The 23,085-nt window shown below is 34.8% G+C and overlaps 2 protein-coding genes across 2 annotated transcripts; one reads left to right on the forward strand and one right to left on the reverse strand.

Moving 5' to 3' along the window:
* Positions 1-80: 80 nt before the first annotated feature.
* On the reverse strand, positions 81-3,859 carry LOC109125861 (uncharacterized). Its single transcript, XM_019228454.2, has one exon. It carries the CDS (start codon positions 3,493-3,495, stop codon positions 2,257-2,259), a length of 1,239 nt encoding a protein of 412 aa, XP_019083999.2. The 5' UTR covers positions 3,496-3,859; the 3' UTR covers positions 81-2,256.
* Positions 3,860-17,409: 13,550 nt separating this feature from the next.
* Positions 17,410-18,868, forward strand: LOC104707100 (uncharacterized). The gene is made up of 2 exons (XM_010423378.3): positions 17,410-17,711; positions 17,815-18,868. The coding sequence occupies exon 2, from the start codon at positions 17,881-17,883 to the stop codon at positions 18,745-18,747; it is 867 nt and encodes a 288-aa protein (XP_010421680.1). The 5' UTR covers positions 17,410-17,711; positions 17,815-17,880; the 3' UTR covers positions 18,748-18,868.
* The last annotated feature ends 4,217 nt before the right edge of the window (positions 18,869-23,085 follow it).

Consider the following 23,085-nt stretch of genomic DNA (forward strand, 5'->3'; position numbering starts at 1 on the left):
AGACCTAAATATTTTCCTGCACCACCTTCGAGATAGATCCCCAGATTCTCTTTTATCCAGTTCCAATCTAAATTATTTGATTTAGATCCAAACGTAATAGCTGATTTTTCTTTATTAATCACATGACCAGACATCCATTCATACTTCTGCAAGCATCTTATCATCTCAGCACATTGAACTCTATTGGCTTTACAGAAGAACAGACTATCGTCTGCAAATAACAAGTGATTAATTTGTGGCCCAGAGTGATGAAACTGAATACCAGTGATATTGCCTGCCATTGTAGCTTGATCGAACAGATGAATCAAGGCTTCAATGCATAAGACAAAAAGAAAGGGAGAAAGAGGATCTCCCTGTCTAATGCCTCTTTCAGGCTTGATTAATCCAACTGGCTCTCCATTTATTATTACTGAGTAACTCACAGAGGAGACACATCCCATAGTCCAAAAAATCCACCTATCATGAAACCCAAGAGCTTGTAGCATGTCTTTTAGAAAAATCCATTTGACCCTGTCATATGCTTTAGACATATCTGTTTTAACCATCATGAATTCTTGAGATATCAAAGGATGATTGTGGAGACTATGAGTAATTTCGTGTGCAATCAGAATATTGTCGGAGATCAATCTTTCTGATACAAAAGCAGCTTGTGTTGGAGAGACAATAGTTGGTAAATGCTTTTTCAATCGATGTACCAGGATTTTTGAGACAATCTTGTAGATCACAGAGCACAAACTGATAGGTCTAAGATCTGTCATCTTTGATGGAGCCTGGATCTTAGGGATGAGACACAAGTGAGTATGGTTCCAACCCTCAGGAATAATACCAGTATCAAAAAATTGTAGAACCTCACTGTTAACCTGGTCCTTTATAACATGCCAATACTTTTTAAAAAAGAAACCAGTTAAACCGTCATGGCCTGGAGCACTCTCATTGCTAATCGAAAATGCAGCCTGCTTTATCTCTGCTATGGTGATATTCCTTGAAAGGTCTTGGTTCATATTGTTTGATACTCTTGGTTGGAAGTTAAGGAGCAAATCACTAACCGGAGTAGGAGTCGAAGATTTAAACAAATCAGTGAAGTACTTAACTGCAACCTCTCCTTTTCCCAGCTCTGAGAATTGTTCTATTCCTTTATCATCTACCAGGAAAGGTAATGAGTTCTTTATTCTTGCAGCTTTCACTGATGCCTGAAAGAATTTAGTGTTTCTGTCCCCAAGAAGGAGCCATTTTTCTGTGCTTTTTTGTCTCCAATACACTTCTTCCTCTCGAAAAGCAATGGCCAATTCTCTTTTAATCACATTTATTCTCGTGAAACACGGATGTAAAGATGAATCTTGTGTTGCCAGCTCTTTTCGCAGTCTTTTGATTCTAATCTCTGAACTAGACCATGCTCTTTTCTTCCAACTTCCAATAGCCTTTCTGCAATTTTCAAATCTTATCATCACAGAACTATTGTTGCCGTAACCTTCTTATCATTCCAAGCTTTTTGAATTACTTCCATAAAAGAAGGATCTTTTGCCCACCTTTTGTCAAACCAAAATTGGCTCTTATGAGGCTCTTTATGACATGAAAAATTAACCAAAACAGGTTTATGGTCTGATCCTAGCTTCTCAAGAAACTGTTGTCGACTACTTGGAAACAAAGAAAACCAAGCTGGGTTTCCGAAGCAACGATCAAGTTTGCACTGTATCCACTGTTTATCTCTAACTCCACCCCAAGTAAAACCATTTCCAGAGCTACCTAATTCAGTCATATCACAGCTTGCCAAAAGCTCTTGAAAAGGGTGAAAAGAAACGAGATCCCTTAATGGCCCTCCCAATTTATCTTTATTGGATAATATGGAGTTAAAGTCACCTATCATACACCAAGCTTCTGATCTAGATAAACCAAAATCAGTGATTTTATCTCAAACTGCAGATCTAAGGCCTGTAATTGGATTCCCATACACACAAGAAATGAACCACACTTTAGAACGACAAGAAACTTTCATATCTATAATATTTTTATCAACAAACAAAAACTTGATATCTATACTGTCTTTCCAAAAAACTGCAAGTCCACCACTAGTTCCTACTGGTTCAACCGTTTTAAGGTTACTATAGCCTAACCAACCTTGAACCTTTTTCAAATAAACAGTTGAGTTCTTAGTCTCTATGAGGAAAAAGATATCAGGAAAATGAGCCTTTCTCATTTCCTTGAGATGAACAATTGTCCAAGAGTTCCCTAGCCCTTGACAATTCCAGCTCAAAATACCTATTGATCTTGCGGCAGTTCACCTGGAACCACCGTATTTGTGTCTCTCTGGAGACTTTTGGCCACACCATTCTCTTGTTCCTGAATTAGATTCTTCCCACTAATCTCCATCTGATTATCTAGAGATTTATCTTGAGTTTTCAGATTTTTCCCTTTTCGATCCTTAGTATTTTTTAACCATGATCTTGGTCTTTTAGCAGTGGGTAACTTCTGTTGCAACTTTTTTGAGGAGGAAGCCTCTAAACCATTCGAGTATAAGGCTGAGGGAGAGCAATAAAAAGAGTTACCTTGAGGCAAGCTTTGAAGAGGAGTTTCATAACTCGAGGTCTTCTGATTCATCACATCAAGTTTTGTTACATCAGCTAATAGTTTTGGTGATGAACATTCTGCAGTTGTAATATTTTTGCCACGAAGATCAATCTCCTTGTCTTTAGAGAAGGCTCTTGTAGAATCTTGAACTGCTCTTTGCGTTGTAGTTTTAAGTCTCGAGTTCTTCGGATTCAGCAGATCAGCTTTGATTGTATCAGCTAGAACATTTGTTGAGGAACAATCTCCAACTGTAATTTCTATCTGAGCAAAAGGACATCTACTTTTATCATGAGTCAGCTTTTGGCACTGAAAGCATCTTTTTCGAACTCTTTCATAATCAATACCAATCTTGACAAGTGACCCATTTGGAAGTTGAAGTTCTTTGAAATTTTTCAGCCCTTTTGAAATATCAAGTAAGATCCTAACCCGAACATAGTCCTTGCTTTGAGCCTCTTTCTCATCAAAAGGAACCTCTAGAACCTGACCAACACAACCAGCAATTTCTGTAATAGTCTCCTTCGTATAGTGATTCACTGGCAAATTACGAAGCCTAATCCATACTGGAAGAAACATCAGATAATTGGCAGGAGGATCTTCGACCCATCGCTCCATAACTACTCCCCAATCATCTTGAGTCCACACCCCAGTCTTCAAAATTTGATTTATATCGTCGTCATATTTGAAAATGAACTGGAAACGATCTCTTGATAAAGCAACACCTCTGACTCTGTCATACAGTCTCCAAATTCTTGGCATCTCTAAGATCCAATTAGACATACGCTGATAGTCAGGGTTAAGAAACCGACCTATTAAGCTTCTTAAGTTTCTTTCAGATGAGTAAAACTGAGGAAGATTAGATAACACCAGAGGTTTATCCTCTTCATCTTCAATTGACATATCTTGTAGATACTGCTCCAAGTGTTTCTCCATTATAGTAACGAAAAGAAGAAGGGGAAACAGAGCCACCAATTGAGCACAGTTTTTTCCTATTGAATTCTTATGAAGATTTTAACGTAGGTTTGTAACAACGGAAGATGAAATCAGAATTAAAGAGTATAACCCGATTTGAATTTGTCTGAATCCGGACAGAAGATGGGAATATCTCCGGATCAAAGCTAGAGCTGAGCGAGAAGTTAAAGATTGCAATGAGATTGACGGTGGTGAAACCCGGTTTGCGACGGCGGAGTAATTGACGGCATTAAAGACGGCAGCGAGCGAAATAGGATTGAGCAGCTATGAAAGAGAACGGAGCTTATCTTTTATCTTCTTCCATTTGGAGAGAGGTCAGAAGTAGTTACTTAGTGTATGATATTTCGACTATATTATTTAAGTAATATTCTAAACAAATAATCCTACTCCCATATGATATATTACACAAAATGTTACTATAATTAATTATAAAATATAATAACGTAATTGTAATCAGATAGTGGTTATCTAAAAAAAATAGCAATTAAAAAATGACCAATTAAAAGAAATATGTTGTAGCCATTTAGATATGCAAAATGCTAGATGGTAAATTGTTACCCACAAAAATAGCAATTGAAACAAAATCTATTATAATAAAACGTTTGCAACAAATTTAATATAAAATGAGCTCATAGAAAGCCCAATGAAAATGCTACTTCTAATCCAATTTAAAAATACAAACGGCATAATATGAAGTCTTCATCTGTTCGCAAAATCCCACCAAAATCGAATTCTTCAACCATATATAATAGATACCTGATCAGAAAAATCACAATACAATCACAAAATAAGTTTAAATATCAAACAGCTGAGATTCTCCTCTCAACCGTACGATAATGGCGAATATACAATCTCGCAAATACAAAATTAACATATCTCACATAGGGTATATAACAGTTTAAGAACATGTTGTAAAACAAGGGTTCATACATTGATCATATAAGTCCGAGAATATATCAGGTAAGATCTTCTAACTCGAATGATTCTTTCTTGATGATAAGATTAAACATTTATCTCTTTAAGTTAAACCTAATTATCACACTACTTCATTCTCTATATAAACAGACAATTAGTATTATTCTACAAACCATCAACACACACCCGCAATCAACTATCCTATTATTTTAAGAAAAGAAGTTACACAAAATGAATGATCTTATGGTTATGACTAACCTCGCTGATGTCGAACCTTACAAAAGCACCTGGCGTGTTCAGGTTAAGGTCCTCACACTTCGAAGCAATACACTGCCCAATATGGAAAAACAATGGAGATGGTGTTGGCTGATGAGAGGGTAAGTTTTTATAAACACGCATTTTAAAATAATTAATATTCTATTACTTAATCACCATCAAATAAGCAATTTTTAACGACTATGTTTGTTTTTGTTTTACTATCACTACCAAGGTGGCAATATTCATGCTTCCATTAAGAAAAGACTGTTAGAGCAAGTTCGGGGGTATTAATCCCTTTTACTTGATTGGTAATTTTCTGATTTCTATCATTTCATATATAAGCTTTTCAGCATTTTGTTAGGAGAACAACTATAATGATTGTTTAACATGTTTTTCGTAGATGTACTTTGTCAAATTGTGAATGTGTTATCCAATGGATACAATTGATTTCAACAATTAGCTAATCGTCTTTTGGTAAAGTTTTACAGGGTAGCCATGCTGTGATAATACATGATGTGATAACAATTCATCAATTGTTTCTAGAATACATGTTGATCCAGGTGAAAGATTTCAAGATGAGATTATACGAATCTATATTTCACAATAATTAGATAAAAGACATGAAACTTTTACTAACACTAAGTAAATGTTATTTCCAGCCTTGCTTACAACCAGGCTTCTGATGATGATGGAACTGACTAGAGCAAGGTTCTTTAATGCACGTAACCAAAACTATGTGTCCTAGGATCGTATCTTCATGAATTAGTGGTTTTATATTTTCTTCTCTTTAAGTTTTGTTTGTAAACTCTTATTCGAATAAGTTGTCTTTCATTTTATATTTTGTTGACTCATTTGCATCTTTTAACTGATAGTTAAATACAAACCAATTCGTAATGCTAATGAACACCACACAAGTGATATATAGCATATGAATTCAAATAAGAACTAACCTGATTTAACGTGTGTGATTGCATATGTCCCCAAAATTTTTTAAGCGGCCAATGAACAAATCTGTAGTCATAATAATGGCAGTGAAATAGTCAGTATATTGAAATTGTGATGTACATATTTTCTGTATTTTTTAGTATCCGAGCGTAGGAAAATGAAAGCGATTTGAGTTATCAGCATATATAATCCAAAACTTAAAACAATTATATCTCTTAAAGTTGTTTTCTTTTTTGGGGAAAATCTCTTAAAGTTGTTTTCTAACTAGATATTAGGGAAATTCGAACATCTATGAGATTATAGCAGATTAACTAAACGGCAACTTGAATAACATATATAATACAATCGAATATGATTTCTCTGTTTTCGTGAACATCTATGTTCCACTTTATAAGAGTAATTTAGGTCCATTACATCATCAAGATAAAGAGGATTGACAACTTTGAAACGATCCGACCCGTTTTTTTTTAAAATAAATAATAAGTAATAATAATAATAAATACTCTACAAGTAGTTGTCCTATACCTACTAGTCGCTTAACCACAATCACAAAACAACGGATAATATAAATCATAACATTAAACCAATAATATCCAATAATTAATTAACCAATATAAGTATAGCAAATATCCAATAACCAAACAGCAGGAAACATAAAACCAGCAACCTAGCAATGTTCTAATGACCAAACTCTAGAACCTTGCAATGCCAGACAACAACCAATCGAGTCCCCAGAACATCCTTCTCTTCGTTGCTTGATTCCACGATCACACTTTGCCTTTACCTGCACTGCAAACACAAATTTAGATGCATGAGTATTTAATAAACACTCAGTAAGACAATCCTCCCATCTACTGGGCTATACACACAAGCAATAGAGACATCTCTAACCATCAACCAACAATGACAAACCAGGAATTTGCATCTACCGACGCCAACCATGCATCGACCGATACCAACTGGGGATTGCATCAACCAACACATGCTTGCATCGACTGATGCAAGGTTCACTTGTATCGACCAACACGTGCATTGCATCGACCGACGCATGCTCGACATAGCACGAAAACCCTAATCGCATAGACCGACGCCTCCGTATGGCATCGACCGATGCTCCTAGGTCAAACGCGCCGTCCTCGCATTTGCATCGGCCGATGCACATGTCAAGCATCGTTTTTCTCCAAAGCTTCTCGCCGGATCTTCGTCCCTACAACCATCAAACTCGATCCCAAGCCAAAAAAAAGCTTCACAAAGTCCCAAATAACATTCTAACAAGTCAAACAACACATAAACAAGCAGATCAGAGAAATCTCCAGCTTAGATAAGCCATGGTCATGCACTTACCTTTGCCAAGAAGATTATGAACCTCAAACAAGCAAAACAATGCTCCTAGGAAGCTCCTACAACGATCCCAGCTACAGATATCTACAGGAACAGTCTCAAACTCCCAAAATTTCACCAAGAACACTTAGAACTTTTTCTCCCTTTTCTTTTCTCTCAAAGACGGCCAATCTCGTCGAATGAGACAAAAATTCGAGTTAATGGTTTTTCCCTAACCCAGAACGCAGCGTTTTACTTAAGACACGTCGCACAAAATGACCTTGCATCGACCGCTGCAACACAAGCATCGATCACCTGCATGCTCCTCAAGACTCTTAGAATAAACCAGGATATCGTCGATGAAAATGATGATAGACACGTCCAGAAACTCTTGAAACACGCTGTTCATCAGTCTCATAAACGCTGCTGGCGCGTTAGTCAACCCAAAAGGCATCACCACGAATTAATAATGCCCATACCTCGTCCTGAAAACAGTCTTCCTCACATCTACCTCATCTATCGGAATCTGATGACAACGCGACGCAATATCTATCTTGGAGAACTAAGTAGCACCTCTCAACTGATTCAACAACTCATCGATCCTGAGAAGAGGGTACTTGTTCTTCACAGTGACCCGGTTCAAACCCCTGTAATCAATACACAAGCGGAAACTCCTATCCTTCTTCTTGACATATAACATCGGCGCTCCCCACGGTGATACACTAGGACAGATGAATCCCTTGCTCAACAGATCCTCCAACTGCTTCTTCAGCTTTACCATCTCTGCTAGAGCCATCTTGTAAGGAGCCTTGGATAACGGTGTCTTCCCTGGTTCCAATTCAATCGTGAAAGGATCAGACCAAGATGGTGGTAATCTCTCCAATGACTGAAACACATCCTCAAACTCTTCAACAACCTGAATACCGCTAACCGTAGACCGCCCTACTGACTCTGGCATCGATATAGTAACCAAATAAGCCTCACATCCCTTCTTGATGATCTTCCCAGCCTGCATGGCCAAGATCACGAGAGTCCCCGAAGTCGGTCTAATCCCCTGAAAAACCAACTTTCTTCCTGGTCGCTCAAACTCCACTATACCCTGATGGCAATGCAGAGGAACCATATGTCGATGCAACCAATCCATCCCGAGAATAATATCATACAACTCCACTAGACGTATAAGCAAATCCGCTAGCCACGATTCTCCTGCGATCTGAATATCAACTCCCATAGCTTGTCCAATGACTCTCAGAAACTTGCCTCCCACAATTCTGACAACTCATGTACGCTCATTGGGATCTCCTCTGATATATGCACCCTCCGCATACTCCGGGGTAATGAAGCTATGAGTAGCTCCAGAATCAAACATAACATGGGACTTAAACCCGCCCACTAAGAAGGTCCCTACACAAACCTCATGTGTTGAGAACCTAACACTTTATCACAGAAAAAAAAAAATATAAAATCTGAACCTACTGAAATTCACAAAGTCTAAGTACCAGAATCTGTGCCACCTGCTGCACTCCAGGCTGCACCACATGCTACATTGCTGCCACTGCCATCTGCTGCAACTTGGGACACTTGGGTTTGATGTGCCCAGGCTCCCTGTAATGATAACATACACGAACCGCTGTCGACGGAGCACTCCTGTGGGGACAGCTAGCTACCTTGTGATCCATGCTCCCACACCCAAAGCACCCTGCACCACTCGGTCTCTGCGTAGCCTCCCACTTCCTCTTGGTTCCTTGTACAGGCTTGCCGCCCTTGCTAGAACCTTCTTGATGATGAGCCTTCCTAGGGTGCACCGATGGAATAACCGTCACTGCCTGTGCCCAGATGTCCTCCTCAATCTTTGCGGCAGTCTCTACCAGCACTGCACGCGTAGCATAACTCTGTCCTTGCAATGGACCCTCAAGTCATCACGAAGAGCCCTCATAAACCTCCTGATCTGGGCCTCCTCAGACTCCATAGTCTGACCCCCATAAAAGAGAAGTCGACTGAACTCCAAGTTCAGCTCCCGCACTGTCCGTGTCCCCTGAGATAACTGAAAGAACTACACCTCCAACCGGTCTAATGCCTCCCTCAAAAAGTACTTGCGGTTGAACTCCTCCACGAATTCAGCCCAATTCATCTCCCTCTGCACTCTCCTAGCGCCACTGATCTCCATCACACCTGAGCATCACCAATCAGATTGTGGACCCCTATGCCACCCAAAACTCCTTAGGACAACTGAGCGTCTGGAAGTTACGTTCCACACTCGTCCTCCACGCATCTGCAGCTGTAGGATCTGTACCACCCAAAAACTACGCAGTAACAATGCTACACATCTCCCTCAGGATAGACACATAACGACCATGTGCTCCCACATCCGCAGCTACTGGCTGCCGCTCCTCCGCCACCACTGGTGGCACTACCTGAGCCTGAGCTGGTGCAACTGTCGGCAACCGCTCCAACAACTGTGCTAACAAGCCTGGAAGATCAACCCCTCCAGGGACTCCATCCGCTGGGACCCCCACACCTGAAACCCTAGCACCACCGGCCACTCGAGGACCAACACCGTCCCCACCTGCCACACTCATGGATCCCTCCTGAAGGCCTTGCGACTCGCCAATACCCTAAGCTGTCACACTCTGGTCCATATTATCACTAACTATTGGGGCTCTGCCCCTACCACGACCATGTCCCCGTCCACGACCACTACCAGCAACAACATCTTCTCTAACCATCTGCACTACCATGAACAGAAGGCTAAGCAAGCAATTTAAACATAACACAAAAACATAACTCACCGTGGAATCACATAGTAGGCTCGAAGAGGATTTTCTAGGACTTCATGCCACACACAATTGACTAAATCACATAATCAATTCAAGCATACAAATTCCAAACATCTACAGCACAAAACCTAGTGAATCCAAACCTAGAACTGTAAGAATCTGATACCAAACTGGAAAGACCCGACCCGTTTTTTTTTTAATAAATAATAAGTAATAGTAATAATAATAATAGTAAATACTCTACAACTAGTTGTCCCATACCCACTAGCCGCCTAACCACAATCACACAACAGCGAATAATATAAACCATATCAGTAAACCAATAATATCCAATAATTAATTAACCAATATAAGTATAGCAAATATCCAATAACCAAACAGCAAGAAACATAAAACCAGCAACCTAGCAATGTTCTAATGACCCAACTCTAGCAACCTAGCAATGCCAGACAACAACAAATCAGGTCCCCAGAACATCCTCCTTTTCGTTGCCTTGATTCCACGATCACACTTTGCCTTTACCTGCACCACAAACACAAATTGAGATGCATGAGTATTTAATAAACACTTAGTAAGGCAATCCTCCCATCTACAGGGCTATACACACAAGAAATAGAGACATCTCTAACCATCAACCAACAATCAATAACCAACAATGACAACCAACAATCAATAGCCAACCATGCATCAACCGACACCAACTGAGGATTGCATCGATCGACACATGCTTGCATCGACCGACGCAAGGTTCACTTGCATCGACCGACACGCGCATTGCATCGACTGACGCATGCTCGACATAGCACGAATACCCTAATTGCATCGACCGACGTCTCCACATGGCATCGACCGATGCTCCTAGGTCAAACGCGCCGTCATCGCGTTTACATCGGCCGACACACAAAGTGCATCAACCGATGCACATGCCGAGCATCGTTTTTCCCCGAAGCTTCTCGTTGGATCTTCGTCCCTACAACCATCAAACTCGATCCCAAGCCTCAAGAAAGCTTCAAAAAGTCCCAAATAACATTCTAACAAGCCAAACAACACATAAACAAGCAGATCAGAGAAATCTCCAGCTTAGATAAGTCATGGTCATGCACTTACCTTTGCCAAGAAGATTCTGAACCTCAAACAAGCAAAACAATGCTCCTAGGAAACTCCTACAACGATCCCAGCTACATATCTCTACAGGAACAGCCTCAAACTCCAAAAATCTCACCAAGAACACTTAGAACTTTTTCTCCCTTTTCTTTTCTCTCAAAAACGGTCAATCTCGTCAAATGAGACAAAAACTCGAGTTAAGGGTTTTTCTCTAACCCAAAACGCAGCGTTTTACTTAAGACACGTCGCACAAAACCGATCTTGCATCGACCGATGCAACACCAACATCGATCGATGCACATCCCAAACCGGGATTCTGGTTCGCGGATGTTACACAACTAATTGATGAAAAACTTACAATCAAACTTAACCTAAATTCAGGGATCAAATTTAAGTTTTCAAACATACCTCGATGTAGTCTAATCGATAGATTTCTGGCGTCTCTTAGATTTTGATTTTCGTTTACTAAAAACATTTTTACTGATGATTGTGGTCGATGCTCGAAACGCAAAGAAAAGAAAAGTAAGAAATATCCTTCCAAATGTTTCTGAATCGGAAGAAAAAAGACTACTTCCCTATTACTTCGTGGGCCTGGGCCGGGGGTGCTGACCGAAACAGTAAAACTATAATTTTTTTGGAAAATAAAACAATGCCTTAGTTTATTATTTCATTGGAAATTTTATCTGTTATAAAGTTTTAAAAATTTGTTGAACTGCAAACATAAACTAATTAACCACCTTAAAACAAATTTAATCACATGCTTATTCTAATATCCACATATTCCATCATTTGTACTAATTTCATATATAAATAACAAAATATACAAATAACAATCATTTTCTATAAAACTTAGGCTTTAACTTTTATTCTAGAATATATATATATATATATATATGTAAATGGTATATATATATATATATATTATTAATAAATGATAATACTACAAAATATTAACGGATATTTACAGGTTGTGTAACAAAACGGGTAATGGGACGGATAACGGGATGGATAACAGGACAGGTAACGAAACGGGTATTAAAAATTAAATTAATATCCGATACTCGATCTTTATTCATGGGTAATATAATTATAATACCCTTCACTCGACCTTAAAGTTGCGGATATCCTTTTTTCAGGACGGGTACGAACCGAGTAATGTACGGATAACAAGTATTAGTGCCCAGACCTACCTATTAGTAGTTTAATATGACTTAAAACTCATCATATAGTACTATATTATATAACATGTGAATAAATGATACAACCTAATTATAATCTTAACAAATTTAAATAAATATTGAAATAAAAAAATTCCTGCATTACCAGTGCAGCCCATTAGCCAAATTCCTACATTCGTAAGAGTCGGGACTCGATTCCGGGTGTGATGGTGCCTTCTACAAATGGACTTACCTCCTGCCACTGCACTAAGACCACTTCACGTGCAGGTCATTATCTACTCTCTATATACTTATTTAACCAATATTGTTAAACATTAATCCTACTATCATGTGACATATTACAAAAAATGTGATTGAATAAATATTATTTGAGAACCAAAAAATAAAATCATATAAATTGTTATACAAAAAAATTTTCCAACTAAAAAAGATATCACCAAGATATACTCAGATGTTTTAAATAGTCAATCCCTACAGATTACTATAGTTATTTTCTAGTGTTTATTAATTGTTTTCTTTTTATTTTTAAATTCAAAAAATCTTATAAAATCAGAAAAAATCTTAGTTTTTCAACAAGTACAAGGATTGATGACCATAAATATTTTATAATTTTTTCAACAATATTTTAGAATAATAATAAATCTTATAAAACGATTTTATTTTTGAAATTATTTTAAAAAATTCTATTTATTGTTTCAGAAATCTTAGGAAACAATAATAAACAATTTATAATCATTATAAAAATTAATTTTATTTATAAAACTAAGATTAAATATTTGCATCCCTAAATCGTTTAATAATAACATATATATTTTAAAACTAAGATACAACATTGCTTATATTTTTTAAATAGAAAATATTATATCTAATTTATTAAATATTTGTTTGCACTGCACATCGACGCAGTGACATTTTATTAAAATCAAAAAGTTAAATCGAGATTTTTAAACATGACCGCTTCAATACAAGTTTTATTTTATTTTTAGAATTTTATAAAATTTATATGATTCACGGATTGGAACACACAGGTTGAAATCAGAATATGAAACTATGTAAATTAAATGTAAAGATTATAATATGTATAGCACGGGTAACTATCTATACATTTCCATTTGCTAACTATCTAGAATGAAATATTTCATCAATCAAGATATACTCAGATTTTTATACATGCGGGTCCTACAGATTAATGTAGTTGATTTTTTAATTGCTTTTGTTTTATTTTTCAACCATAACTTATATAATATATTAAGAATTATTTAAATTTTATATAATGAAGAGGCTTAAATCATGATATAAACTGATTTTTTCATTTTTTAAATAATGAAGAGGATTTGATATATATAATTTAATATAATAAGATGATTAAGAAATCGACTAAATTCTTTATCGTAAGAGAGATAATATATTGTCTTGTCACACCATTCAAAAAATATTTATACTTTACGGGTTAACTTATTTGATATTTATAAATATTCAAATTTTATGATTTTATACTGAGCTCGATGAGTTTTAGTAACAAAGATGTTTTGTTATACTCCATTATACCTCTCATCCATATAATTTTCATGTACCTTAATTCATTTTTAATGTGGACTCAATACCGCTATAATTAGTAAATCGAATCACGAGTAAATAAGAGTTTTTGGATTCTATCAATTATAAAAAATTGAAGCACTTATACTCAAAACCTAATAATGGTAAATTATTAAGTTTATTGTACTGAAAATAGTTAAAACTGGAATATAAAACTAGGTAAATTAAATTTATAAATTATAAAATCAAATAAAAAATTATTATTATTTTATAACTAATAAATCAAAATTTACGTAAATATTTTTCACACTACAGTGCGGATTATTATCTTGTATTCATTTATATACATGCAAAGAAGACATGACATATGTCAAAAATATTGGGTTGTCTAAGTTTTCTCGCGTAAAAGGAATTGTATTTTTTTCGTTGGCTTTTGCAAATTCAAGATACAGTTTACGTTACGAGTTTAAACATTTTTTATTATTGTTAAATTGAAGACTTAAACACTATATGGTAACTTTTTTTTCTTTTTTTTTTGTTGAAATTAACTATATATAGTAACTTACGTCTATCTTTTGCTTCTTTTTTTTTGTCAAAAAACTTTTCATTGTCTCGTCCAAATATTCGTCCCACCTGTAAACTACCATAAGTTCTTTTCTGCATGTTTTGTTTTTTAATGCACGTATCCACTTTCCAATAATAGCTTATGTAATTTTGTTTTTCTATCGTAATAAAATAGTAGTTTCTATTAAAAATAAATCATATATATTAAACGTGTTTTATCTTGTAGTAGATAAGAAAATCGCAGAGTAATGACATAAATAATCACTTAATCAGATCTATCTCCCAAGATTTTCACATGTATAGATTACTATATTAGCTTCTTCTTTTTTTTTGTCAAGTAGCATTTTATCTTCAAAATTTGAGATATTTAATTTTAATCAGATTAATGATATTTAATTTGGTGTAACAGTGTAAGGACTATTTCTTCTTCTTTTTTCTGCATTTACTTTTACTTTTGTATGTCCGATCACATGAAATCATAAAACTTATAGGGTCTGAATCGAAATTCATCTGTAAATATTTTGTGGTTAAAATTCATTCTAAGTTATGAATGGGTAATAAACATTAAAAAGAGGATGTAACGGGATAATGATAGTTTTTTCATATCATGTTTTTGTTTAATAAATATTATTGTTCTAACATATAAACACAAACGCAACAACAAATATTTCCCTATGATTTAGCTAAGCTTTTTAAATAACAAAATCTTTTATCTTATTTTATTTTGATTGTTGTTCATGTGCACCTACCTCCTCCTCTACATATAAAAGGAATAAAAGAAACTACGATTCAAACCCTCGAGAAGAAAAATAAGAAAAGGCCCAGAAAGCCCAAAAAATATGGGCCCAATTTTGCGTTGTAACGCATTGACAACTACTCTTGGACAAGTACACGTGAATGCCATTTCCTGCTATACGTATAAAACCCAAATTATAATACTCAACGATTGTTCTTAGCTTATTACTTTCCTTTTTTTGATAATTGCTTATTACTTTCCTACACTTTAAAACATATTTTCATGTACATAAATAACATAAAGTTATGTATATCACTTTCATTTTTTCGTATTAATTAATTTGGATCTGTCGACAGAGAGATACACGAATGAGGCAAACGAGAATGCATGATTAATATTTGATATTTACTTTTTAAATAATAATATTAATATTTGATATTTACAGTTTTTAATAATATTCACCAGACGTAGTGTACAACGATCTCACAAGTCCGGATCCAACCAAATAACATAGCTTTTTTATTATAATTATCAACCCAAAAAATAAATTAGAGAGAGAAAAAGGAGCTAGATTTAGAGAGAGAAATAATGGATGTAATGATGATGGTGAAGCTGGCATTTTCTGCAAGTTTAATGAGTATTTTCTTCTTCTTTTTTTTTTAAAAATAGAGAAAATATAATAATTGCCTGAAAATTTTCCTTATTATTCGTGTTATGATGGATTCTTGTAGTTGAGGTAAAACATTTGGTCGAACAAAAGCACAGCATTTTGGACCATCATGAATTCATCATGATCCTTAGTTATTCCTATATATAGGGTGTGAATGGTTGCAGCGGTCAGGGTGGACAAATCTGTCTACGGACTGAACCGCTTTTTATTTACCATTCATCAAATGCAGTCCACAGTGATGCGATCTAAATAAAGCAGAAATAAGACCACTGCGGACTAACTGCGGACCACTTTTACATACAAATAGACTTGGTCCGCAGTGGTCTGCTGTCCGCCCTATTTTTGGGGCGGACTAAACCGCTGACGGATTTGGCTGCCCTGACCGCAGTCACCATTCATACCCATAGTGTTTTCTTATTGACATCATTTATGTACGTATGTAGCATAAAAGAGTCTAAAAAATTACCATTAAGAGTTGGAAAATGAGGTCACCAAATTTTTAAAACCTAATTTAATTTATGCTTTATACCAAAACATACTTATCTTTCTTATATATATATATATATATATATATATGACGTGCTTGCATTTTTGAATATTCGATGGACCCATTCCATTCCTCAAGTTGTTGATTAGTTATTGAGTTTCTTATTAAGGATGATGAAATTATCATGGGATATAACTGATCAAGAAAGTACTTAAACGGTAAATGGTTGCTCAAAATTGAAAAAATAAGTTGAATAATATTTAACTTATTCATCTTCAAAATAATGGTTGAACAAGTTGAACATTTTTGTTGTAGGATTAGTTTATTTTTTCAATTTTTAAGTTGAACGGGCTGAATAAGTTTTTCTAACCTCTTTGACATTTTGAATGCAAATAGTGAAAATTATTCATTCAACTTATTCAATCTCTTCAACTGTGCAACTGTGCAACCGTGCAACCATTTGCACTATTAAACTTGATTGTCTTGAGTTAACTCAAAAAAAATTGTACAGAAATAATCATATGTGATAACTTAGAAACTCAATTAAGATAATCTGAGAGGTAACTAGAAAGATATTTTGGAGTAATTCATCAAGAAGTAATAAGTTAGTAAATTCATCAAGATGTAATAATTTCGAATGACTTGTTGGTGTATACATCATTAAAGCTGATTATGACATATGAATTTGACTCAAAATCTCTTAATTATTGGAAAAAAACACAACGTCTGTCTTACTAACTTGCTTCAAAACAATTTTTTTTTTATGTGTTTGAATAAATACATCAAAATGTTTTTTTTAATATTATTTTGTTCATTGTAGATGGAAAGTTATACTACTACATATGTTTTGCTCATATGGTTTGCATATACGATTCGATCATATGATCATGCTGATATTTGGAGAATTAAAATTTAATTTGCTAAAACAAAATTTGATTTTTATTCTTTAAATATGCAACTTTATAAGCATATAAACTGTTTATTTTCTTATTTTACTTGGTCATACATTCTCTCTTTCTGGAATTTTATAATTTTGACTTTTTGTAATTTTAAACATTATTTTATAATATTTCATTCTAGAACATTGAATGTCTCATATATTCACTAAATAATTACTTCAAATTTAATAGATCCTGAAAATAAAGTGTCTAATAAAATCCAACCAAAAAAAAAATTACAGTTTAAATATATACAAAATTATTGTCAAATGTCAAAACACACATAGAAGATTTTTAAAAAAAAAAGAAAGATATGTGAACCCAAAATGCTTAACAAAATCATTTTTCATTTTCATAAACCAAAAAAAAAAAAAATCCTAAAACTCTTTTTTTTTTTTGGCAAAACGTTGTGGGATGTCAATTTATGCCGACTCAATTGTGGTTAGGTTTTTTTTTTTTTTTTTTTTTTTTTATTTGTTCTGGTTTTAAATTTTGGTAATAATTCTTCCGAGAGTGAAAGGAGTCTCCTTTTTGTCTCTTTCTGTCTTCGTTTTCAGAATTCTAATCAGACTAATACACACAATTCTCCCCCTTTGAGTTTTCCGATTGGCTTCTCTCTTCTCTCTCAAAAATCTCTCTCTCATTGCTTTTTCTTGGAGACAAGACAACGGATCCAAATCGAAGACACTCTCAAACTAAATCCATGGAGATTCCAATTGCTCTTTCTTCTTCTTTAAAGTAAAATTCAGGTAACAAAAAAAAAAAAATTACTTTTTTCTTTCTGGGTTTCTTCTTCCCTTCCAGTACCAGTCATTGTCTTAGTCAAATCTCTTCTCTTTTACGGTTTCTCAGATTCGCCCACCAAGTGTATGTTAAAATTCCTCAAAGATAGAGAGAGAGAGAAAACAAAAAAAAAAGATGAAGGATTTTCCTTCTTGCTTTGGTGAAAATGGTGTTCAAGTTGCGGATTCATCGTCTTCAAACTCCGGTAAAAATGCTCAGAATCTTGTTACTTGTATCTACCAGTGTCGTATCCGTGGAAGAAACTGTTTGATCACTGTGACATGGACCAAGAATCTGATGGGTCAAAGTGTGACCGTTGGTGTTGATGATCCTTGTAACCAGAGTCTTTGTAAAGTCGAGATTAAGCAGTCTCTGTTCACTAAACGTAAAGGTTCCAAGAGTTTAGAGGCGTATTCGTGTAACATCGATGTCTTTTGGGATCTCTCGTCTGCGAAATTCGGATCAGGTCCTGAAGCTTTGGGAGGGTTCTATGTTTGTGTTGTTGTTGACAAGGAAATGGTTTTGCTTCTTGGTGATATGAAGAAGGAAGCTTTGAAGAAGACGAATGCTTCGCCTTCATCTTTAGGTGCTGTGTTCATTGCTAAGAAAGAGCATGTTTTCGGCAAGAGAGTGTTTGCGACGAAAGCTCAGCTTTGTGCGGATGGGAAGATTCATGATCTTGTGATTGAGTGTGACACGAGTGTCACTGACCCTTGTCTTGTTGTTCGTGTGGATGGGAAGATATTGTTGCAGGTGAAGCGGCTTAAGTGGAAGTTTCGTGGTAACGATACAATTGTTGTTAATAGAATGGCTGTGGAAGTTCTATGGGATGTTCATAGTTGGCTCTTCGGGTTGCCTTCAGCGGGGAACGCCGTGTTCATGTTCAGGACTACTCAATCTACCGAGAAGAGCTTGTCTTTCTCACTGGACATGACAACAACAAACTCCAAGTCTCAAAGTTTTGGTTTTTCGTTGATTCTGTATGCTTGGAAGAACGAGTAGAACAAACAAAAAAACAAAGAGAGAGAGTTTCTGGGTGCTAACAAAAAACCTTAAAAGAGTTCGTTGATTCCTTATCGACAATTTTTTTTCTTTATAGCATGATTAATGAGTTGATTCATCATTGGTTTCTTCTATATATATATATATATATATATCTCTCCTTATACATCTGTTACTAGTTACTTGTTTCCTTCTTCATGTGGATAGTGCGAATACAAATATGCTCTCTGATCTTGTAGCTGGTGAACATTTAGATGTTTAGCAAACTTTTGCGTATCTTCTTTATGATAACAGATTGCTCATATAGAGATCGCCGGATTTGTACACAAATGTTCTCGTGAAGTTTTTAAACATGAATTATTTGATTGATCATAAGATTTGTTTAAAGCATAGCGCTCTTTAAAGCTTTTTAAAATATGAATAGTAGCAATATGACTGTAAAAAGCATAAAACTTGTCTTTGTCTGAGAGATTCTATTAATAACAACTTTCGAAAAACTTTGAATAGTAAAGTCACGGAAACTTTCTGTAGAGAGTAGACAGCTTTAGATAGTATACAGTACAGTATATGAAAAAAAACGAACCTCACGCTGTTTAACTGAGAATCTCCTCAACTACTTGCCGTTTGATACTTTTGTCTTATTTTCGTCGGAGAAAGTACACATGAGAAGAGACTTCAAAGTTCAAAGTGAGATAGAGTCTCTCTTCTTTCTGTTACTGCAAACATTCTTTTATGACATCATCACATGTTGTTTTTTTTTTTCTTTTTCGGTTTTGTATTAATGATAAAAGCACCCCACGTGGCCTTCATCCAAACACCAAATATTTTTCCCCGGCCCAGTTCACTTTCCCCTTAGCCAAACTATGCGGGCTTAAATATTACACTTATAAGAGAAATTACCGATCTTAGACGGATTTTAAACAATATTAGTAAAAAAATTAAAATATTAGTAATTTGGTGTTACAACGTGAATATATCATTTTATTATTTTGTAACATTATCAATATGTAAATATTAGATATATCTAATAAGTTGATTAAATTAAGATTCTGTAAAAACATTATCATCATGTAGTATTTAAATCCTATAATTAATAATCAAAATATACAATTATATAATTTTAAACACTAAATAAAATTTAAAAAATAGTAAATAAATATAACTTAAATTTTAATTTGTTCGTCATTAAAAAACTGTCCTTAAAAACATTCTTTTTTTAGATATAAAATGGCTATAGAAACCTAAGCTGCATGAAAACAAAAGCAGGTACGCGAAAATGGAAGCATTTGGAAACGTAAAAGCCAATTTTTAGAAAAATACTAGGTTTTGGACCCATGCTACGGGTAGATATATTTGACTGATGATATTTATGCAATATTATCTTATATAATTTTAAATTACTATTAAGAAAAATATATCACATACACAATTTCAAAATTTATAAAAATTGATTGTGTATAAGAATCATATCTAATCAAAAAAATCATGAATCAATCTTGTTTTCTCATATTCAATTGAACGTTACTCTTAAGATTTGTTCTCGTCATTTTCATTGTCAATTTTGTATGGTACCATAGTTGTCATTGTTACTTTTACGGTCCACTTTTTTGTTATAATCTTCTTTTTTTCTCTTCCTCGTCAGCTTCCTCACTTTTTTCCACTGAATAATCATTCAAAACATGCAATTAATCATTTCGAGCAAACTTCAAGACTAAAATCATTGCCTCTTTTCTAGTAAGATTTTGCAATCATGAAGACCAGCAGAGCAACCACATGCACTTAATTATTTATTGATACTTTCACCCCTATAAACATTTGTGATTGTCGTCAATCCTTCTTTTTTAAACCCCAAACATTAATTGAAACAACATCAAATCAAGGTTTTGCCATGTCGATCCGTCTTCTTCAAACTCGAAAATAAAAATAAACCCAAATAAAAAATATGATCGAATGGTATACCTCCGATTATTATTTATATTAAAACATGTAGGGTTAATCAAATATATTTTTGTTGATATTCTTTTTTATTTGAAAATAAAAAGATTAACAATAAGAATAAAAATGTAAGTTTCATATATTTCATATATTGTTTCTCAAAATTTTACATTTCTCTTTTTCTATATATTTTTTTCCTTTTTATTAATATCTTTATATAGAAAATATTTAAATTTAAAATTGTTAATTAAGGAGATGTAAAAAAAGTTAATTAGTGACATGTCGAATCCCGATTGATTGTTTTAAATCCTAGGTGGACAACTTTAGGAGCTATAAGCTCCTAGTTTTATTAAAAGTGGGTACATGTTAGAAGCATATATATTTATATATATATATATATAGATGTCAGTTTATGTAACTTCAAAAATAATATAAGAATCATATATTAGAAGAATTTTAAACAAAAATATGCAAATTCTTGAAAAGTCTTTTGGTCCAACGAATAAATTATGGGTGGGGATTTCGGTTTAAGTTCGGGTTCGGTTTGGGTTCGATTCGGTTCCGTTTATTCGGTTTTGGTAAAACTCTAACCAAAGTCAACCGAAGTTAGTTTGGTTTGGCTTGTGTTCGGGTCAGTTTATGTTTGGTTCGGTTCGGTTCGGTTTGGTTTTAGTTTGGTTCAGTTTTAATTTGGTTTAAAAATCAAATAATGTAACAAAATAAAATTGATTATTGTTTTATAATAGTTAATTAATCAAATAAATTAGAAAAGCTTGAAAAATAAAATTAATACCTGATATTAAATATAACTAAATCTATATTTATAGTTAGTTAGTTTTATTAGAAAAGTTAAAACAAAATAAAATAGAAATCAAATGCAAGTGGTAATAGGTAAGATCACATATTTATAATTTTAATGATATTAGTAATTAATTTAAAAAAACACATTGGGTTATTGGTTTGGTTCAGTTTAAAACCGAACCGAACCATTTGGATTGAGAAGAAACATAACCAAATGGTTGGACTATAGGATTGGGTTTGGTTTGGGTCGGTTTAAGTTTGGTTGGGTTCTATAACATCCGTGAACCAATGGGTGTCGATCGACACCAACGAGGGTGTCAGTCGACACCAACAATTTCTGGTTCGACGAAATCGTTTTAAATTGTCGATTTGGGTCAATTTGGTTTAAAGAAAACCATTGAACCGTGATATTTAAGTGGGAGAACGACCTAGGTCGTGTCTTTGGTTGTTTTACGCCGCTTAACAGAGCAAAGAGAGAGAGAACAGAAGGAGAAAAGAAATGTTTGAGTGTTCTTGAGTTTTTGAGAGGATTGATGAGTTTTCTTGGCTGTTCTTGAGAGATCTGAGGCTAGGAAGGTGTTAGAAGCTTGCTAGGAGTGTTGGATTCGTTGCTGTTGGTCAGAATCTTCCTGCAAAGAGGTGAGTGCATGACCATGGCTGATCTAAGTTTGAGATTTCCTTTTTGTCATGCTTGTTTGGTGTTGTTTGTGTGTTTTCCTTGATGGGTATGGTTGCTATAGGTTCCTACGAACACATATAGTTTTGGGAATGAGTTTTGGACGGATTGGACATGATGGGAAGCGAGATTCGACTCTCGGCTTCGAGCGGATCGCAACTGCAGAGGCAGTGTCGATCGACACTAGTGAGCAGTGTCGATCGACACTAGTGAGCAGCATCGATCAACACTGTGGGGTAGTGTCGCTCGACACCAAGTGCCAGTGTCGCTCGACACCAAGTGCCAGTGTCGGTCGACACCTCCCTTCTAGCGAGACAATACTTGCTTCCTGGTTTGTATGTTTTATTTGTTGATTGTTTTGGACATTGGTATCTCAGTTGCTTGTGTGTATAGTCCAGTAGATGAGAGAATTGCCTCACTAAGTGTTTATCAAATACTCATGCATCTCAATTTGTGTTTGTGGTGCAGGTAAAGACAAAGTGTTATCGTGGAATCAAGGCAATGAAGAGGAAAATGTTCTAGGGACTCGATGGGTTGTTGTCTGGCTTTGCTAGGTTGCTAGAGTTGAATCATTAGAATGTGGTTTAGGTTGATGGTTCTTTGATTCATGGTTTTTTTGGATGATTGGTTTAATTATTATGAATTAATGTTGGTTATTGGATTTATTGGTCTAATGATATTGAATATTTTCCGCTGTTTGGTTTAATTGTGGTTAGGTGGCTAGTGGATATGAGACCACAATCTTAGTTTATTATTATTAAAAAACGGATTAGATCGTTTCATGTTCGGTTCGGTTTAAATGCCCACCCCCAGAATAAATACATGTTGTTAAAAAAAAAAGAATACATAATGACTGACAAAAAAGAAAAAAAAAATAAACAATGATAATATTAATAGATGACACAATGGAAGAAATGGTCTCCACC

This window comes from Camelina sativa, chromosome 8 (genome assembly GCF_030686135.1).
Source record: "Camelina sativa cultivar CO46 ecotype springtype chromosome 8, ASM3068613v1".
NCBI lineage: Eukaryota > Viridiplantae > Streptophyta > Magnoliopsida > Brassicales > Brassicaceae > Camelina > Camelina sativa.